Consider the following 17762-nt stretch of genomic DNA (forward strand, 5'->3'; position numbering starts at 1 on the left):
CGCTGCCATCATCAGGGACAAGATCTGGCCGCTCCACCGGCTCCAATCTCATGGCACGGACGGCTGCTGCTCCACCGAGCGCTGAGAAGATTTTTAATGTGCCGATCTCCTCTGTTGGGCTTTTCTTGTCCCGCATGGTGGATTAATCCTACTGTAATCATCCCTAACCAGCATCCTTGAAAATTGTTTACAGACATGTGTGGTGTATTGCGCATCGCTTTCATATTCTTTACTATTTCTCGCTAAATTAATCGCCATAGCCTGCACTTGCATTCCATGATAATACCGCCCTGCTTTGTTCTTTCCCAGCTATTTCTACATGCATGAATCCTGGTCCTTCACCACCCATACGCTGATACGCACTGCATTACTGCAAACAAGATTGAGAGCAAAAAGTAACTAGCATGGCTGACTTGCTGCTTCTCCCTGTGGTGACCAGGGTGACCGGCAAGGCCACCGACGAGCTCGTTCAGAGCGTCACCCGCATGTGGGGCATCGACACCGACCGCGGCAAGCTGGAGCGGTTGCTGCTGGCGGTTCAGTGCATGCTGCCTGACGCCTGAGGTGAAGGGCGAGACCAGCCCCGTTGTCAGGAGGTGGATGAAGGAACTTAAGGGCATCGCCTATCAGGCAGACGACGTCCTTGACGACTTACAATATGAGGCTCTGCGCCGTGAGGCCAATGAGGGTGAGCCCATGGCACGCAAGGTATCAAGTTACTTGACCCTTCACAGCCCTCTTCTGTTCCGTCTCACTGTGAGTAGGAACCTGAGCAAGGTTCTTAAGAAATTGGATGATCTTGTCCTGGAGATGCACACTTTAGGTCTGGTGGAGCGCCTGGTGGCGCAACACGCTCTATGTCAGCAAACACAGGTAGTACTGGATGGCTCTGCTGAAATCTTTGGTAGAGATGATGACAAGGAGGTGGTAGTAAAGCTGTTGCTTGATCAGCAACATCAAGGTCAGAAGAATGTGCAGGTGCTGCCCGCCTGCCCATTATAGGGATAGGGGGGTGTGGACAAGACCACGTTAGCAAAGATGGTGTACAAAGACCATAGGATTGATAAGCACTTTGGCTTGAAGATATGGCATTGTGTGATTGAAAACTTTGAAGCATCTCTGTTGTGAGATCCATCATCGAATTGGCTACAGGTGAAAGATGTGATCTGCCTGACGACAGCAATTTCTGGAGAGCACGACTTCAAGAAGCCATTGGCCGGAAAAGGTTCCTACTCATCCTTGACAATGTGTGGAATGAAGAGCAGGACAAGTGGGAGGATGAACTTAAGCCACTACTGTGCACATCTATTGGAGGATCAGGAAGCATGATTGTTGTCACTAGTCGAAATCAACAAGTGGCTGCTATAATGGGCACCCTTCCAACACAGGGGCTACCATGCTTGACTGAAGATGATTCATGGGATTATTCTCAAAGAAAGCATTTAGTAAAGGAGTACAAGAGCAACCAGAATTGGTCAATATTGGCAGACGCATCGTCCACATGTGCAAGGGACTGCCTCTTGCTCTGAATACAATGGGTGGCTTGATGAGTTCAAAACAAGAAGTCCAGGATTGGGAGGCCATTGCAGAAAGCTATAATAGTGATACCAGTAGAGGCACAGTTGAAGTATTGTCCATCCTAAAACTGAGCTACAGACACTTGCCAAAGGAAATGAAGCAATGTTTTGCATTCTGTGCAGTTTTTCCAAAGGACTATGAAATGGAGAAGGATAAGTTGATCCAACTATGGATGGCAAATGGTTATATTCGTGAAGGGGGAACGATGGATTTGGCACAGAAAAGCGAATTTGTTTTCAGTGAGTTGGTTTGGAGGTCCTTTCTTCAAGATATGAAAGCGAAGATATTTTGTAACACACTTCATGAGACAATTATATGTAAAATGCATGATTTAATGCATGACATGGCAAAAGATGTTTCAGATGAATGTGCATCTGCAGAAGAGTTGATTCAAGGAAAAGCATCGAATAAAAGATATATATCACATGCAAGTATCACGGCATGAGTTGAATGAAATCAATGGATTACTAAAAGGCAGATCAGTCTCTCCATACTTTGTTAACTCAATCAGCTCACAATCATCCTTGAGTTAAAACTGAAGTCAGTAAGATCGTTATGTTGTGAAGGTCTTTCTGTTATCCATGGCCAGCTTATAAGTACGGCACACTTGAGGTATCTTGATCTTTCTGGGTCAAAGATTGTTAGCTTGCCAAATTCACTATGTATGCTGTACAACTTACAGTCATTGTGGCTCAATGGATGCTCCAGGCTACGGTATCTACCAGATGGTATGACAACTATGAGGAAGATCAGCTATATTCATCTTTTGGAATGTGATAGTTTGGAACGGATGCCACCAAAACTTGGTCTACTGCAGAACCTTCGCACACTGACAACATTTATTGTGGACACTGGAGATGACTTAGGAATTGAGGAGCTCAAAGACCTGCAACATCTTGGCAACAGGTTGGAACTGTTCAATTTAAACAAAGTAAAGAGTGGGTCAAAAGTCAATTTCCATGAGAAGCAGAACCTAAGTGAATTGTTGTTGTATTGGGGCCGTGACCGAGATTATGATCCATTAGATAATGAGGAATTTAATAAAGACGAAGAAGTACTGGAATCTCTTGTTCCTCATGGTGAACTCAAAGTTTTGAAGCTACATGGGTATGGTGGCTTGGCTATGTCGCAATGGATGAGAGACCCTAAAATGTTCCGGTGCCTTAGAGAACTCGTTATCACTGAGTGCCCAAGATGCAAGGATTTACCGATAGTATGGCTGTCATCTTATCTTGAAGTTTTGAATTTATCCGAAATGATCAGCCTGACAACATTATGTAAGAACATCGATGTGGCAGAGGCAGGATGCAACACCTCTCAGCAAATTTTCCCAAAGTTGAGGAGGATGCGGTTACAATATTTTCCTTAGTTGGAGAGATGGACAGAGAACAGTGCAGGAGAGCCTAGTAACTCAGTGATGTTTCCCATGCTTGAAGAGCTAAAAATCTACCATTGCTATAAGCTTGTAGGTTTTCCCGAGAGCCCAGTTCTCACACTTCTATCTTGTCGAGGTGACTCTGCACGTGGTCTTGTTCCTGTGAGCATGCCCTTGGGCTCTTGGCCATCTCTTGTCCACTTGGGCATTGGATTGCTGGCTGAGGTGGTGATGCCTCCAGAGGACCTTCAAAGCCAAAACCAAAGACCTCTAGACACCATGCGGAGTTTGAAAATCCTGGGTGAGGATGGTTTCGTATCAATATTTAACCTGTCCAAATCTCAACTTGGGTTTCGAGACTGTTTGGCCTTTGTGGAAAAATTGGAGATTGGATCGTGCCCCAGTATTGTTCACTGGCCAGTGGAGGAGCTCCGATGCTTGCCTTGCCTTCGATCTCTGAATATTTGGTACTGTAAGAACTTGGAGGGGAAGGGCTCATCATCTGAAGAAATCCTTCGGCTACCCCAGCTGGAATGGTTATCGATACAGCATTGTGAGAGCTTGCTTGAGATTCCCAAGTTGCCCACATCCCTAGAGGAAATGGGGTTCCGCTGCTGCAACAGTTTGGTAGCTCTGCCTTCAAACCTTGGAAATCTGGCCAAGCTCAGGCATTTCTCCATTGAGGACTGTGGTGAGATGAAAGCACTACCTGATGGGATGGTTGGTCTTACTTCCCTTGAGAGGTTGAGTATTGAAGAGTGTCCAGGGATAGAGAAATTTCCACAGGGTCTCCTCCAGCGGCTCCCAGCCCTCAAATTCCTGGAGATAAAAGCCTTCCCTGACCTGCAGAGACGTTGCAGACAAGGTGGGGAGTACTTTGACTTGATTTCTTCTATTTCAAGTAAAGACATTCCAGAAGTCGAGTCCAACATAAAGAAGTTTGTGAAGAAGCTCATCCCCTTCTGCTGACACTTGACTGAGGTGTGTGTGCTCCTGCATCACCACAATTCCATTATCCTGTAATTAATCATCCTTTCATCCTTTATATATATATATGTATATATATACAGTACAGTAGAACTCAATTTGTGTGTATCTAAATGCATATTCACTCTCTTATCCTTTATTGTATCAGTATGTCAGAGTCAAATTAAAGTTGGTTTGATGAGAGTTGGTCGCCACATTGCCCCCACTACAAGGTTCTTTTGTAGGATTGCTCCTTAAGCTTTATTTTCATTGCAAGGCTCTGTCTTTTTATCAGGAAAATCAAAATGAGCAAATTGTTATCATTCCGTTATGGGCTGCCGAAAATGGATTTTGACTTGCTGATAAACATAAACACAGTGCAAAGGTAGATTTCCATTATGGGCTACTTTTATCCCCTCACTCTGTTGTTCAACTGTTAACCACGCAAATCCATTCGAGGAGATAGAGCTTATCGTTTGTATGTCCTTGTGCAGCAATGTTGGATAGTTGATTGGTTGTGCATATAACAAGTGCCAGAGAAAGTAGAAGACTGCGGAGGAAAAATCTCTCAAGAGTCAAGAGATTAATGTAACTGGGAGAAGGAAATGCCTGCTCTTTAGTATACAAAAATACATTGTCATAGCCGTGTCATTGCTCTGTTTGTCAAGAGGAAGAGGTATCAGGTATGCAACGCACTTCGGAATGATGACATGACACTACATAGCTGGGAGAGGAGCACGTTCTGATCATCAGTGAAAGCATATAGTCTGCCAGCTACTAGTTGCTTAAGCACGGCACCAGAAGATGAGCATTATACATACAGCATGACAGCCTCTATGATCATCCATGTAAGTACTGCAAGATATGAACTACTTCTGCATTACTGCCTGTATTGTTGCCCTCAAGACTGATTGCTACTCCCTGATTATATTTTTTTTATATTTGGTATCTGTAGGTTGGATCCATCCAGATGCCCTGGAACTGAATTCTTTGGAAGCTACTGACAATGTGACACTTGGGAAGGGAGTTCAGAAAATAGTTATTGGGAATTTTGTCTTTAACACTCTGTATTTGATGGAATGTGACAGAAGATGGGAAGAGTAGGTTATACTTAACTCCTAATTGCATGTGTAATGTTGTTTTAAAAAAGTAATATATTATGAAAAAACAAAAGGGCCTAGATAGGGCCACCAAGGCTAGACAAGCAGAAGAGACTAAAAGAAAAGACATTATGCTGCCATAGGGCAACGAGAAAGCAACACAATGCTTGTTAACCCATTGAATTGGTCAATCATTTTCAGCTTCGTTTGCATCGATCCATCCGTTTTCACCGATAATTTACTATATTTATATAGCCTTTCTTCAGTTAATGCCAGCAAGCCTTGGAATTGCCGGCAAATTTGGCATCTTTTGAGTAGTATTCATGTAGCCTTTGCCAGTCTCCAAACCTTTGATCCTCTCGTTTGTTGTAGCAAGCGTAGGTTCAGTATGGAGCGCATGAGGAGAATTGCTAGGATGGGCAAGACTAAGGTTCCATCTGTGGTTCAGGCCGAAGACAAAGATGAGAGCGTTGTTTTCTTCAGGGAGCTGTACAAGCGCGAGAAGTATAGGGATGTGAACCTCCTGGAACCAATGTACTCAGTCGAGTTTGATGCTATCCAAGGTAAGAGGTTTGGCTATTGTGATCCTTTCTTTTATGCCTATTCGGAGGAATGTTCATGAAAAATTTTCTAACTGAGTCGGCATGATTTTGGGGAAAATTTCGGGCCTGGTGCAAGCGGTGGAGTCTTACCGCCTGTGACCAGAAGGTCCCGGGTTCAAGTCGCGGTCTCCTCGCATTGCACAGGCGAGGGTAAAGCTTGCCACTGACACGCTTCCCCAAACCCCGCACAGAGCGGGAGCTCTCTGCACTGGGTACACCCTTTTTCCTGAAAGCTCACGGATTTGGAGTTCGTTTTATTTAGGAGAACAAATATGAAGTTCTGTATTGGAAAATGGAGGGTGAAAGGGTTGAGGTTTAAATAGTTTTTTTTTTGTTAATTATTAAAATCTTGTGCAACTACTCCTAAAGTGTATCCACTCACCTGGTGACACATATTACTTTACTAGGTGGTCATGTGTGCAGAGTTCCCTCAGGAAAGAGAGATTTCCTTATACCAGTGGACGAGAAGCATGATTATGACTGGTAGTGTAGGATTGAACTCGAGTCTAGATTATTCTTGCATGACTGGAATCATTTCTCAGGAGAACAGTTCGTTCGTTTCAGGCTGATGACACCTCCGGCTGCACCACTGTTTCCTTCCCTTGATACTGAAGCCAACTCCTCTCGAATAGTACTCCAAAAGGAGCTACCGATCCCTCCTCATCCAGTTAAACCGTCAGCTTCAAGGGTATACTGAATGCTAATGCAAATGCTATATCTGCTACTCATTTCCAAAACAGTATTTGAAGATTTCTTTTAACAACCTGTTGAATACCATCCAGTTGATATCTTTATCTATGACAACTCTCAGGCAAGCCGGATGGAGCCACAACATCGGCACGACCAGCTTCTCATACGGCTAGCTCTTCATCAAAAACAACCTGCGTCAAAGGCGCTCCGGCTGTCTCCAAAGAGAAGAAGCAACCGCGCACTGCAGAACAGAGACCAAGCCACAAGGTCCCGACGAATGGGAAGCAGAAGGCAGCAGCTGCAGCTGTTCCAGGTACCCGAACCAGTGGTGCTGGTGCACCGAAGAAACACTCGGAGAGGTGCTATGCAAGCCAAGCCAGCGGCACAAACACAAGCACGGTCAAGGGAGTGGCAGACCAAGAACTCCCTTTCAAGGCACCGAAGAATCTGATCACAACTGCCCGATCGATATTCCGGCGCCAAGCTCCACCGCCGGCGGTGAGTGCTCAGAGCAAAGGTGCTCCACCGGTGGTGAGTGCTCAGAGCAAAGGTCCTGGGTCCGGCGTAGATGTCAAGAAGAAGAATGGCAAAGCGACGAGGCAGTCATGTCCGCCGGCTGCGACAAGGGGCGTGACGATGTCGGAGCTGCTGTTACAGGACAGGAGGAATGAGCTGCCGCCGAGAGGGACGAACGTAGCTGGGAGTGGCGCCGGCGGTGAGCCTCCTTCCAGCACGGGTGGCCGTGCAGGCAGGGCACCACTGATGAGGGGCATACCTAAAGCAGATGGGAAATCATGGGTGTAACCGTGTAATAGACACGCTCATCGTGTGTTTTGCTTGCAGTTCAGTTTTCTGAAGCCATGTGCACAGTTCTGTAATATGGTGCCCATGCGTTTGCTGAACCTTGTACAAACAGAATTGGACGAACCTATATGTCAAATCGTTCAGTTGCTGCTGTCTTTGCACACTGTTTCTGAATTTTGGCATTCCTTCCATAGGCACTGTCTTGCCAAAAACCGAAACGTCGCTGGCTAGTGGCCGGTCGCTTCTTGGGGAATTGTGGCTTGCAACTTAAAACACGCTTCGAAGATTTTTGGAGCTTTAGAGACAATGAGATGATAAAACCTCCTCTCTTCGAAGATTTTTGGAGCTTTAGAGACAATGAGATGATAAAACCTCATCTCTTTTTTTGGCCAAAAGTATGTTTTTCTTTCTAATTTAAGAGCTACATATCACAGTACATGTTCACATGTTTAAACTTCCTGTGTCAGTATACACGCATGTACCATATTACCAGCCATCTCTCTTTTTACTTCTTTTTAGATCTCACATCAAAATGAACCAACACGCCACAGTAATCGGTTTAGAACCTGAGCAAATGACCACTGCAATCGGTTTCCAAAAGACTGATGAGCAGGGCTAAAGGCCAACGCCGGCATAGACGCTGCAGCTAAGCAACGTCAGTGGTAGGGTTAGCTGCAGCATCAGTGGTAGTGTTGAGCGGCTTCCCTCGGCCCATGGTAAACCCTCTTGTGCCATCAGGCATGCGGGGACCTGGGGGCGGTTTTGGAACAACTGGGTGCTCCGATGGGGGAGTGCCAACCGGATGGTGGGCATCTCGGCTGCTGTGGCCATAATACTGGCCACGGCCTCTGCCTCTGCCTCCACGTCCTCTCCCTCTCCCCTGCTGCCTCATTCCACCCTTGTCATGGGTGCCATCTTCAGCCTATGCAATTCATCGTCAGAATATCCATCGTTGATAGGATTAAACCAGTAATAGCAACAAGAAACCAGAAGACCACGCAATACCTGATGATCAAAATGTGCTTCTGAGTTCTGGGCAGCAACATCTGCTCCATAGTCTTGTTGATGGTCAGTTGTGTCAGGGCCATCTTCATCTGCAGCATACTCCTCGTCTCCACCTTTTCTTCCTTGGCCCAATCCATGTTTCTACAAAGAATGAAAATAACAAGATTGTGTAATTGTTTTCTTCACAGTTTGTACTAGCATCCCATTACCATACCCAACTTAGTAAAGAACGCAGAACGGACAACAAAAAATTACCAGGCAACCAAGCAGTGAACGAACTCTAATCCCATCTCTCCAGTTTCCCCCTCCACCGAATTCAGCAACCTATACACAACACAGGTCATAGGGTGTTCCTTCTATTAGTGATGAAGGATAAGTGGGAAAGCACAACTGGATAGAAAAGTCAAGCTGACATACTGCTTTTTCAGCATCTTCAACAGTTGAATACTCCACAAAAGCATGAAGCTACAAATACAGCAAAACGAAAATATAAAAAACAGTACAACTGATTATTGTTATATATATCACAAAGCTATGGGCTTGATGATCAACTTTTAGCATTCACACGGTAGATAATATCATGGTACAGACCTTATTAGCAAAAATCATCTCAATCCTTGATGTTTTGTTAGCAGCAGCTGCAGCAACATCTTGTGGATAGCAGGTACGTATAGATTTCACACTGCAATGCAGATAACATCATGAATCCTGGGATTACTATTGCATCTGGCAACTGTTTGTGCTAACAGACATGCATATAGCGTGTTAGTCGCTGAATTCTTACTTTTGATAGTAGCAGAATTCTTACTCTCATCGAGAGAGGATGACACTAGGAGTTGGGGCAATTTTCTGGTTTATTTCCAAATGCCATACCCACCTAAGAGGTTGGGGATACATATTTATAGGCTGCTAGCCAGCCAAGCATATGCCAAGATGCTAGTCTAAGATGCTAATATGCTGTCCTCTAAGATGTTGTCCTAGCTAAAGACCAGCTGCAAGGATGTTGTCCTCTCAGTCAAGATGCTGCTGCAGCCAGCCCCACAAAGACCAGCTGCAGCCAGCCCCACAAAGACTGCCAACAGAGATTTATCCTATCATTCTCCCCCTAAGTCTTGTGCGTCGTCTTGTGGGAAAGTTGAACCATCCCGATCCTGGAGCAGAGCTCAAGGAACTTGATCCTCCCAAGGGGCTTGGTGAGCAGGTCCGCAAGCTGGTCCTTGGTGTTGATGTAGCTCGCCTTGATGCTCCCTTCCTCCAAACAGCCTCGGATGAAGTGGTACCTCACCCGGATGTGCTTGCTGCGTTCATGGAACACGGGGTTCTTTGCCAGGGCCAGAGCGGACTTGCTATCCACCCTGAGCTCCACCGCTCTAGTGTCTCTGCCGAGGAGATCACCGAGTAGTCGAGCGAGCCAGAGCGCCTGAGTCGAAGCGGTGGAGGCCGCTATGTACTCGGCCTCGCAGCTGGACAGGGCCACCACCTGCTGCTTGACCGACTCCCAACTAACGAGGCACTTGCCGAGGAAGAAGAGAATCCCGCTCGTGCTCTTGCTGGTGTCGATGTCGCCGGCGTGGTCGTTTTCGCTGTACCCGACGAAGTGTGCCACCCTAGAGCACCTAGGGTAGTAGAGGCCGTGATCGAGAGTCCCCGCAACGTAGCGGATGATCCTCTTCACAGCCTGCTGGTGCTCCGTCGTCGGTCGCTGCATGAACCGACTAACGTAGCCGACGGAGAATGCCAAGTCCGGCCGTGTGTGGGCGAGGTAGCGAAGGCTCCCCACAAGACGCCGGTTCTGCGTAGCGTTCACCTCCTCCGTCGTGCTATCGCGGCTCAGCTTCAGCCTCTCCTCCATCGGAGTGAGAGCTGGGTTGCAGTCGGTGAGCCCAGCTAGCTCAACGACGCGCTTGGCGTAGGCGGTCTGTCGAAGCGTGATCCCGGAGTCATCCTGGTGCACCTCGATTCCCAGGTAGAAAGAGAGAGGCCCCAGATCACTCATCTGGAAGGTAGCTTTCATCTCTTCCTTGAATGCCGCCACCTCCGCATCCTTGGTGCCGGTGATCACCAAGTCGTCGACGTAGACACCCACCAGCAGAGCATTTCCTCCACTGCCCCGTCGGTAGATGGCCGCCTCGTGCGGGCTTTGCTCGAAGCCCATCCCCTTTAGCGTGGAATCCAACTTGGCATTCCACGCCCTCGGTGCCTGCCGCAAGCCATAGAGGGCCTTGCGCAGGCGGAGCACCTTGCCCTCCTTGCCGGGGATCGCAAATCCCGGCGGCTGGTGCACGTAGACCTCCTCCTTCAAGTCGCCGTTAAGGAACATCGACTTGACGTCCATGTGATGAACATGCCAACCCTCCTAGGCAGCTAGCGCAAGGAGGAGTCGCACAGACTCCATCCGTGCCACAAGAGCAAAAGCGTCGTCGAAGTCGACCCCCTCCTGCTGCACGAAACCTCGTGCCACCAAGCGAGCCTTGTGCTTGACGATGGCGCCAGCTTCATCCCTCTTCAGCTTGTACACCCACTTAAGGGTGATTGCGCGGTGACCACGAGGAAGGTCAGTAAGCTCCCAGGTGCGGTTCTTCTCGACCGCATCCATCTCCAACTGCATCGCGACGCGCCATGCCGCGTGTCTCTCGGCCTCTGCAAACGATCGAGGCTCGCCGTCGTCACACGCAAGGTGCAACTGCGCCTCCAGGTCGTGAGGCACCGGTCCCGGCACCGGCTGGTCGCCGAGAAGGTTCTCCATCGTACGGTACCGCAACGGCTCGCCGCCGTGGTACGCGTCGATGCGCTCCTCGTCGTAAGAGAGCGGAGTAGCGAACTCAACCGGGCTGTGCTCGACACGAGCTGGTGTTGGAGTAGACGTGCCCGGAGAGGTGCGTGGCGGTGCCGGCTGTGGTGGAGCCGGCGAAGGACTCATCGCAGCCGAGGTCCTGGCTGGAGAGTGTGGTGCTATCGGAGTAGCAGGCGTCGGGGTCGGTGGAGGCTCGGGGACTGGGGTAGACGCGCTCGTCGAAGAAGAGCTGCCTACTCCCCCAGTTCCCTCGAAGTGGACGTACTCGACAGTGAAGTCGTCGTACGTCGGAGTCGAGCCGTCGTCCACCGCCTTGTCCCACGCCCATCCTCGCCCTTCGTCGAACACAACGTTGCGCGCCGTGCGCACACGCTGTGTCTTCGGGTCAAGGATGCGGTAGGCCTTCGAGCCCTCCGCGTAGCCGATGAACACTCCCGGAGTGCTCCTGTCGTCGAGCTTGCTGATGTGGCCAAGCTCCTTGGCAAACGCGAGGCAGCCGAAGACCCGCAAGTGGGAGACCGCCGGCTTGCGCCCATGCCAAGCCTCGTATGGCGTCCTGCCATCGAGCGCCTTGGTAGACGATCGGTTGAGGATGTAGACGGCCGCCACCACCGCCTCTCCCCAGAAGACAGCCGGCATCCCCCTCTGCTTGAGAAGGGCCCGAGCCATCCCCACAATCGTCCGGTTGCGCCGCTCGACGACGCCGTTCTGCTGCGGGCTGTACAGCGCGGCGTAGTGGCGCTGAATGCCCTCATCAGCGCAGTACGACGTGAATTCAGCCGCCGTGAATTCGCCGCCGTTGTCGGTGCGCAGCACGCGCAGCTTGCGGCCGCACTCCGCCTCCGCAGCAGCCTGCGAGCGCCTGATGGCGTCCGCAGCCTCTCCCTTGCTGCCGAGGACCATCACCCACATGTAGCGGGAGAGGTCGTCGACGAGCAGCAGGAAGTAGAGTCGTCCTCCCGGTGTGGCCGGTGTCACCGGACCACACAAGTCCCCGTGCACAAGCTCGAGCCTCTCCTTGGCTCGAAAGCTCGCCCGCTGGGGAAAGGGGAGTCACCTCTGCTTCGTCAACACGCAGACGTCGTAGAGCTGCTCCACATGGTCGAGGCACGGCAGGCCTCGCACCATCTCCGTGGCACTGAGCCGCTTCAGGGCGCTCGTCCTGTCTCCCTCCCCAGCAACTCGAGGTCCACGTCGGCGCTGTCGTCAGCAGAAACGGAGCTGCTGATGCTGCCGCGCAGGGCCTCGACCTCTTCCGCCTCCGCCCTGGTTGCTGCCACCTCCGCCGCTGCCAGCCTCGACGCCCTTGCCGCCGCCACAGCGGTCTCTGCCGCCGCTCGCTCGCGTTCCTCTGCCGCGGCAAGTTCGGCCTCCTGCCGACGCCGCGTGCTCGAGGCGACCGAGCGCTGAGACTGCCCTGCGGACATGACGTGCTACCGGGGGGCTGCTGTGTGGGGAGAGGGCTGCTTCAGATGAGCTGCTGCTCGTCTACGCAGAGGGAGAGGAGTGCGCAGGAGTGGCCGGAGCTGCTGCTGCTCCCAGTTGGGGCTGTGTGCGGCTGGGAAAGGAGATGAGCACGAGATGCTCAGGCTACAGGATAGTACGGCTCTGATACCAGTTGTTAGTCGCTGAATTCTTACTCTTGGTAGTAGCAGAATTCTTACTCTCATCGAGAGAGGATGACACTAGGAGTTGGGACAATTTTCTGGTTTATTTCCAAATGCCATACCCACCTGAGGGGTTGGGGATACATATTTATAGACTGCTAGCCAGCCAAGCATATGCCAAGATGCTAGTCTAAGATGCTAATATGCTGTCCTAATATGCTGTCCTCTAAGATGCTGTCCTAAGATGCTGTCCTAGCTAAAGACCAGCTGCAAGGATGTTGTCCTCTCAGTCAAGATGCTGCTGCAGCCAGCCCCACAAAGACCAGCTGCAGCCAGCCCCACAAAGACTGCCAACAGAGACTTATCCTATCATAGCGTACCTCCCAACAGCTGAGAAAATCTTCATCAGAGTCTGATGCTTTTGATCCTCAGGTAAATTTTCAGCAACAACAATGCGAGACTGCACAGAGGACAAATTTCAGCAGCCCGTAAACAGCGAACAGTTTGTTCTACTGATTCGATGCTAACCTGAACTTCTTCGGCATTGAAGGGCTGTACGCGTTTAACATGTTTCCCATCCTCTGAAACAACCTATAAATGATGCAAATATGTATTTTAGTGAACATAAAAACATCAAAGCATCCCTTATGTTTTGAGTGTAGGGACAATAGGACATGACAAGATTGCCATAGGATGGTATAAGATTACATAATGCTTTAAAACTACACTAAGGCTTTGAGACAGCCAGGATCCTAGCTCTTACCAATGGAACCTTATTACTTGAGTATGCAAATACATATAGTAAAATATAAATATGCAAACAAGCATAAAGAACAACATGAGATGGTATTTGTCAAGAACAACAACAGTAGCACAATATTAGATTAAGATGTTTACCAGCTCAGATGACGTGCGCAATGCAGCAACCAACAAGGATCTGTCATAAACTATCTCCCGGATCTTCCTAAAAGATGCAACTACAGATATTGGCACTGTAAAACACAATGACATGTCAATACTACTAACCATAATAAAAAATATAAGTCAAAACAGAACATCACATCAATATGTAATATGTCAAGGTGAGCCATACATCTTAACTTTCATGAAGGGTGTGGAATTCACAATAATATACAGCAAATAAGGCAAGCATGCTAGAAACACTTCAGCATAACATTTTCCCATTTCTAAAAATATATTGATAGCTATACCAGAAAATTTCCCCAGGATCATAAATTGTAGTAACACATGAAAACAATCGTTTAAAAGAACAAAGGTGAGATGGCAGGAACCTATACCAGAAGCATAGCATAAAAAATAGCTTCTTTGTTTAGTTACATTATATAGACATTTTTCTATTGCATCAAAATCCAAATGATCTCAACTACCAACCATCTAATAAAAGATACATATAGTAGTAGACAGGGTGATCAGGTAGTTTATTTGAAATTAACCATTAAACTCACCAAATCCATCTGGATCCTTAGTGATGAACTTCATCAGATGTTCAGTTGTAGCCAAATTGATATCGCTGAAGTAAAATTCAACCTGTGACGTTGTCAAATACATTTAATGCAATGAGAAGGTAGTAATACATATGGAAATCAAGCATCCAATGAATGAGAAACTATAAGGGAAACAGTAAAAGCTGAAAAAAGTGAAGTTGGTACAGCGTACATGTTTCCAGTAATTTGAGGGAAGGAAAAAAAAAGAAAATCAAGAAAAAATAAATAGAATAATAAATAAGCGACGCTTCAAATGATGCAACACGGGAAACTAATAATTGCGGAGATTAAACTTTCCATTTTCTTGAGTATATTGTCCTAAAACGAAAAACCGAGTAAACCGACACTTCCGCTTACCATGTGTGCACCAGTTGCAATCTAAATTAATTTCTAAAGACGACAAATTTGTAATTTGTCATATACGCTACCCTAGTGGCGACTGATGAATCCAACTCAAGCCCACGTGTTTGCCAAACATTGGTATGCACGCTTATACCTGCTTTATAATTTCCAGCCTTGCCTCCCCCTCCTGTCACTCAACCCTAATAATACACTTAAATGTGAATGCAGGCCTGTTCCCTTCCCGCCATAGCATGTATTTGCATTTAGTACGAACCATGCAGGCTATCATAGGCTAAGTAACTCAGCCAATAAAATATTTCCTAAGTTTGAGTTTTCCAAAAATAGATTTTGACATATTGCGTTCCATTTTTCTCCCTCCAATGTTCAGAGATCGCTCATCAGTAATGAACACCATGCCACAGTACAATTGATGATCTTAACTTACTAGCAGGAACTAAGAAATCCAACACGAATATAAGATGCTTCTAAGAGATACATCAAAACTGATGGATCATGGATGCAACACATCCGGTAGTGATCTAAGTACAGAATACATCTGAAACTAAAAATAAAAAATTTCCCTGAACATCGTAGATTGAAATGAAGTAATAGAGCTGCAACGAAGCAATATACAGGAACACATCAGTCTACTCCTCCATACGATTAGTTTACCGACAGAAGGATCTAGGTTCGCGCGACACTCCAGATTCACACCAACCATTGCTCGGAATCAGCATGGAGAAATATAGCAACACGGCAGGTAGCGGAGTAATCAATCGCGGGCAAAGGAAAGGTACCTGCTTGACGACCTTGCGGGCCTCGGGTTCGGGCAGCCGGTGCTGCGCCTGCCCCGCACCAGCGGGGCCCTCCCTATCCTCCGCCGTCGCGGCGGCGCTCCCATCATCCTCGGCCTGGTGGTGCTGGTGCCGCGGCTGGTAGTGCTGGTGCGGCTGGTGATGGTGGTAGTGGTGGTGGTGATGCGGCTGATGGTGGTGGTGCGGGCCGCGGCGGTGCGGGCTGTTGCCGTGGTTGTGGTGCTGGGCGGCGGATCGGGGGGTGAACTCGGGCGCGGCGGCGTTCAGGCGAGCTGCCAGAGCGGAGGAGGTGGAGGATCCAGAGGCGGAGAACTCCGGGTTGTCGTCCTGCGCCATGGGGATCGGAGAGGGGAAGCCCAGGAGGCCTGGGGTGGAAGGGGAGAAGAAGAGAGGAGACGGCACACGGGCGGTTTCTATTTAATTTCCGAAGGGCGGTTTCTTAACCCTTGGGTTTAACTTAAACCATGGAGTAGAGTCAGAACTTGAACACATGCCATGTATGCTGGTAGGGTTTTGATCCAACAGCTAGCACTGTTACAGAGGTTTTCGCCTATATAGGTAAAATGTAAGGCCCTCGGTGTTACCCTCTAAATTATTTACTAAAACATATTATGAGCACCATGTTTACGTGTTAATATATGTGATAGAATGTGTAGATAAATTTCTTGTAACTTAAAATGATCAATAAAAATGTTAAATGAAAGTTGATTCAATAACTCATGTATATCAAGTAGCGTTGAAAACCAATTTTTATTAAGCAAAAATACTATAGAACATGTATATGATACTTAAATAGAGTTTGAAGTACAAACTTTGTAGATGACAGTGAAATACTTGTGGTTGAAAAATGATATTACTAACTAACATTTCTAATAGCCTAGAAATACAATTTGAAATCAAGTTCAGCTCAAAAGACTTCAGTTCATAGACAGCAAGACAATGTCATATTTAACAATTTATTTTGTGAAATCGGGTTAAGAAAAGGTGTTATGTTTTAGCTCGGGTTGGTAGCCTCATATGCTATCTTGAGCATGGTAAAGATGGTTTGGCTCCTGAAGCAACCATTTAGTTGTATTGTGTGGCACAATCGTCCGAAATAACATGCTTCCGGAGGCACTTGTCTTCCACTAGACACTAAGCACTTGGAAATGAAGCTACATCGGACAGTTCCGTCGAGCACACCCAAAGGAGAACTCGAAACAATCCACGTTTTACATCCAGAATCTAATAATGAGTACGAGCTTACAATACTTAGTCCATTTCATACAATAAGAGTTCTTGGAAATTATTTATTACAATACCAGAGTTCAGAGTGCGATAATTAAACAATAGAATGGAAATAAAACATCTAGCGGAAACGATACAAGGATCAGTCTGTGCCCACCAGAAGAATCCTTCACACAAGAGCTACTCCTCAAGCTACACCTACAACAGGAGTAAAATAAACCCTTAGTACACAATGTACTCGCAAGACTTACCCGACTAATGGAAATAGTTTCCCGACTTCAAGGAGTATGATAGGCAATATGGGTTTGTTGTTTTCTTTTTGTTTGCAGAAAGCATTATTAATAGTTCATCATTACAGTCAAGTTTTATTAGCAGTCATGATTACTTCATTAGCTAACCATTCTAGGTAAACACATGTTCTACTTTCAAGTAAGGGTTGAGCAGTCAGAACAATTTCATCGTCTTTCATCTTCCAGTTCTTACTACGGTGCTAGACCATAGCCAAGTCGTACCGTCTCACGAAAATGGTGATTCGTGAACCAATGTATCACAGCTGGATACCCCGAAACACATGCCCCGTTTGTACCCTAGGCACAAACAAGACCAACTCATTCCACTCCTGTCACGGGTTTCAGGTCCCCATCTAAACTTGGACTCCAAGTCCCCACACTTGAGACCTGGTCTTAGTATGGTGCTTAGACCTTCACCTTTCCCCACCTCCAATCAGTCGGTCCGGAAAGAGCCGGAACCCACAACAAGAGCGTAACGAGCCTTTCCGCTCCCATAAACAAGTATGTGCTCAGGATAATAAGTCTGTGACCTGACTACCATCCACAGCAATGGACGGCCCTTAATCGACACGAACAGGGAAAATAGTGTAATCAAGCTAAGCCCCGTTAGCCGCGAGACACAACCTGTTACACCCACCAATACCCATACCATATTCCTTCCCTGTCTCTATTTTTTCTTTCATTATTTTATCATGAGAGTAATTATAATAATCATCTATTGTGAGTAACGGCAGGTTATTCACGCTACTGAAAATCTAAGCATAGCAGCTACTCGAACCTGCACTAGTAAGACTCTTAGGACATATATATTTATGCAGGTGATTTTCATAAAATTCAAGTAACGTAAATACACATCACATATATATATTCAGTGATTATAAAAAAATAAGAGTTATGCACGGGGGTTTGCCTTGGGCAGACGGATTATCAGCTATGTCAGTCGTTAGTGGTTGTGGGGCTTCCTCCTATACGAGGACCTCCTCGTACTCTGAAAGGATCAAGATGCCCAAGAGGGGGGGTGAATTGGGCTAATTCTAAATTCTCTTGCAATAATCAAATCCT

The 17762-nt window shown here is 47.4% G+C and overlaps 2 protein-coding genes and 1 pseudogene across 2 annotated transcripts; 2 read left to right on the plus strand and 1 right to left on the minus strand.

Annotated features, from left to right (window-relative positions):
• The first annotated feature begins 404 nt into the window (after positions 1-404).
• On the plus strand, positions 405-4131 carry LOC136502268 (putative disease resistance protein RGA3; annotated as a pseudogene).
• Positions 4132-4952: 821 nt separating this feature from the next.
• Positions 4953-6784, plus strand: LOC136499144 (uncharacterized). The gene is made up of 5 exons (XM_066494835.1): positions 4953-5019; positions 5392-5582; positions 6029-6104; positions 6186-6309; positions 6433-6784. The coding sequence occupies exons 1-5, from the start codon at positions 4994-4996 to the stop codon at positions 6760-6762; spliced, it is 747 nt and encodes a 248-aa protein (XP_066350932.1). The 5' UTR covers positions 4953-4993; the 3' UTR covers positions 6763-6784.
• Positions 6785-7467: 683 nt separating this feature from the next.
• Positions 7468-15593, minus strand: LOC136501440 (la-related protein 6B-like). Its single transcript, XM_066496975.1, has 10 exons — positions 15166-15593; positions 13988-14069; positions 13419-13513; positions 13050-13112; positions 12902-12981; positions 8712-8802; positions 8538-8585; positions 8376-8444; positions 8121-8261; positions 7468-8037 (listed from the first exon to the last, which is right to left on the minus strand). The coding sequence occupies exons 1-10, from the start codon at positions 15517-15519 to the stop codon at positions 7762-7764; spliced, it is 1299 nt and encodes a 432-aa protein (XP_066353072.1). The 5' UTR covers positions 15520-15593; the 3' UTR covers positions 7468-7761.
• Positions 15594-17762: the final 2169 nt, after the last annotated feature.

The sequence above is a fragment of the Miscanthus floridulus genome, chromosome 13, assembly GCF_019320115.1.
Source record: "Miscanthus floridulus cultivar M001 chromosome 13, ASM1932011v1, whole genome shotgun sequence".
In the NCBI taxonomy this organism is placed as follows: domain Eukaryota; kingdom Viridiplantae; phylum Streptophyta; class Magnoliopsida; order Poales; family Poaceae; genus Miscanthus; species Miscanthus floridulus.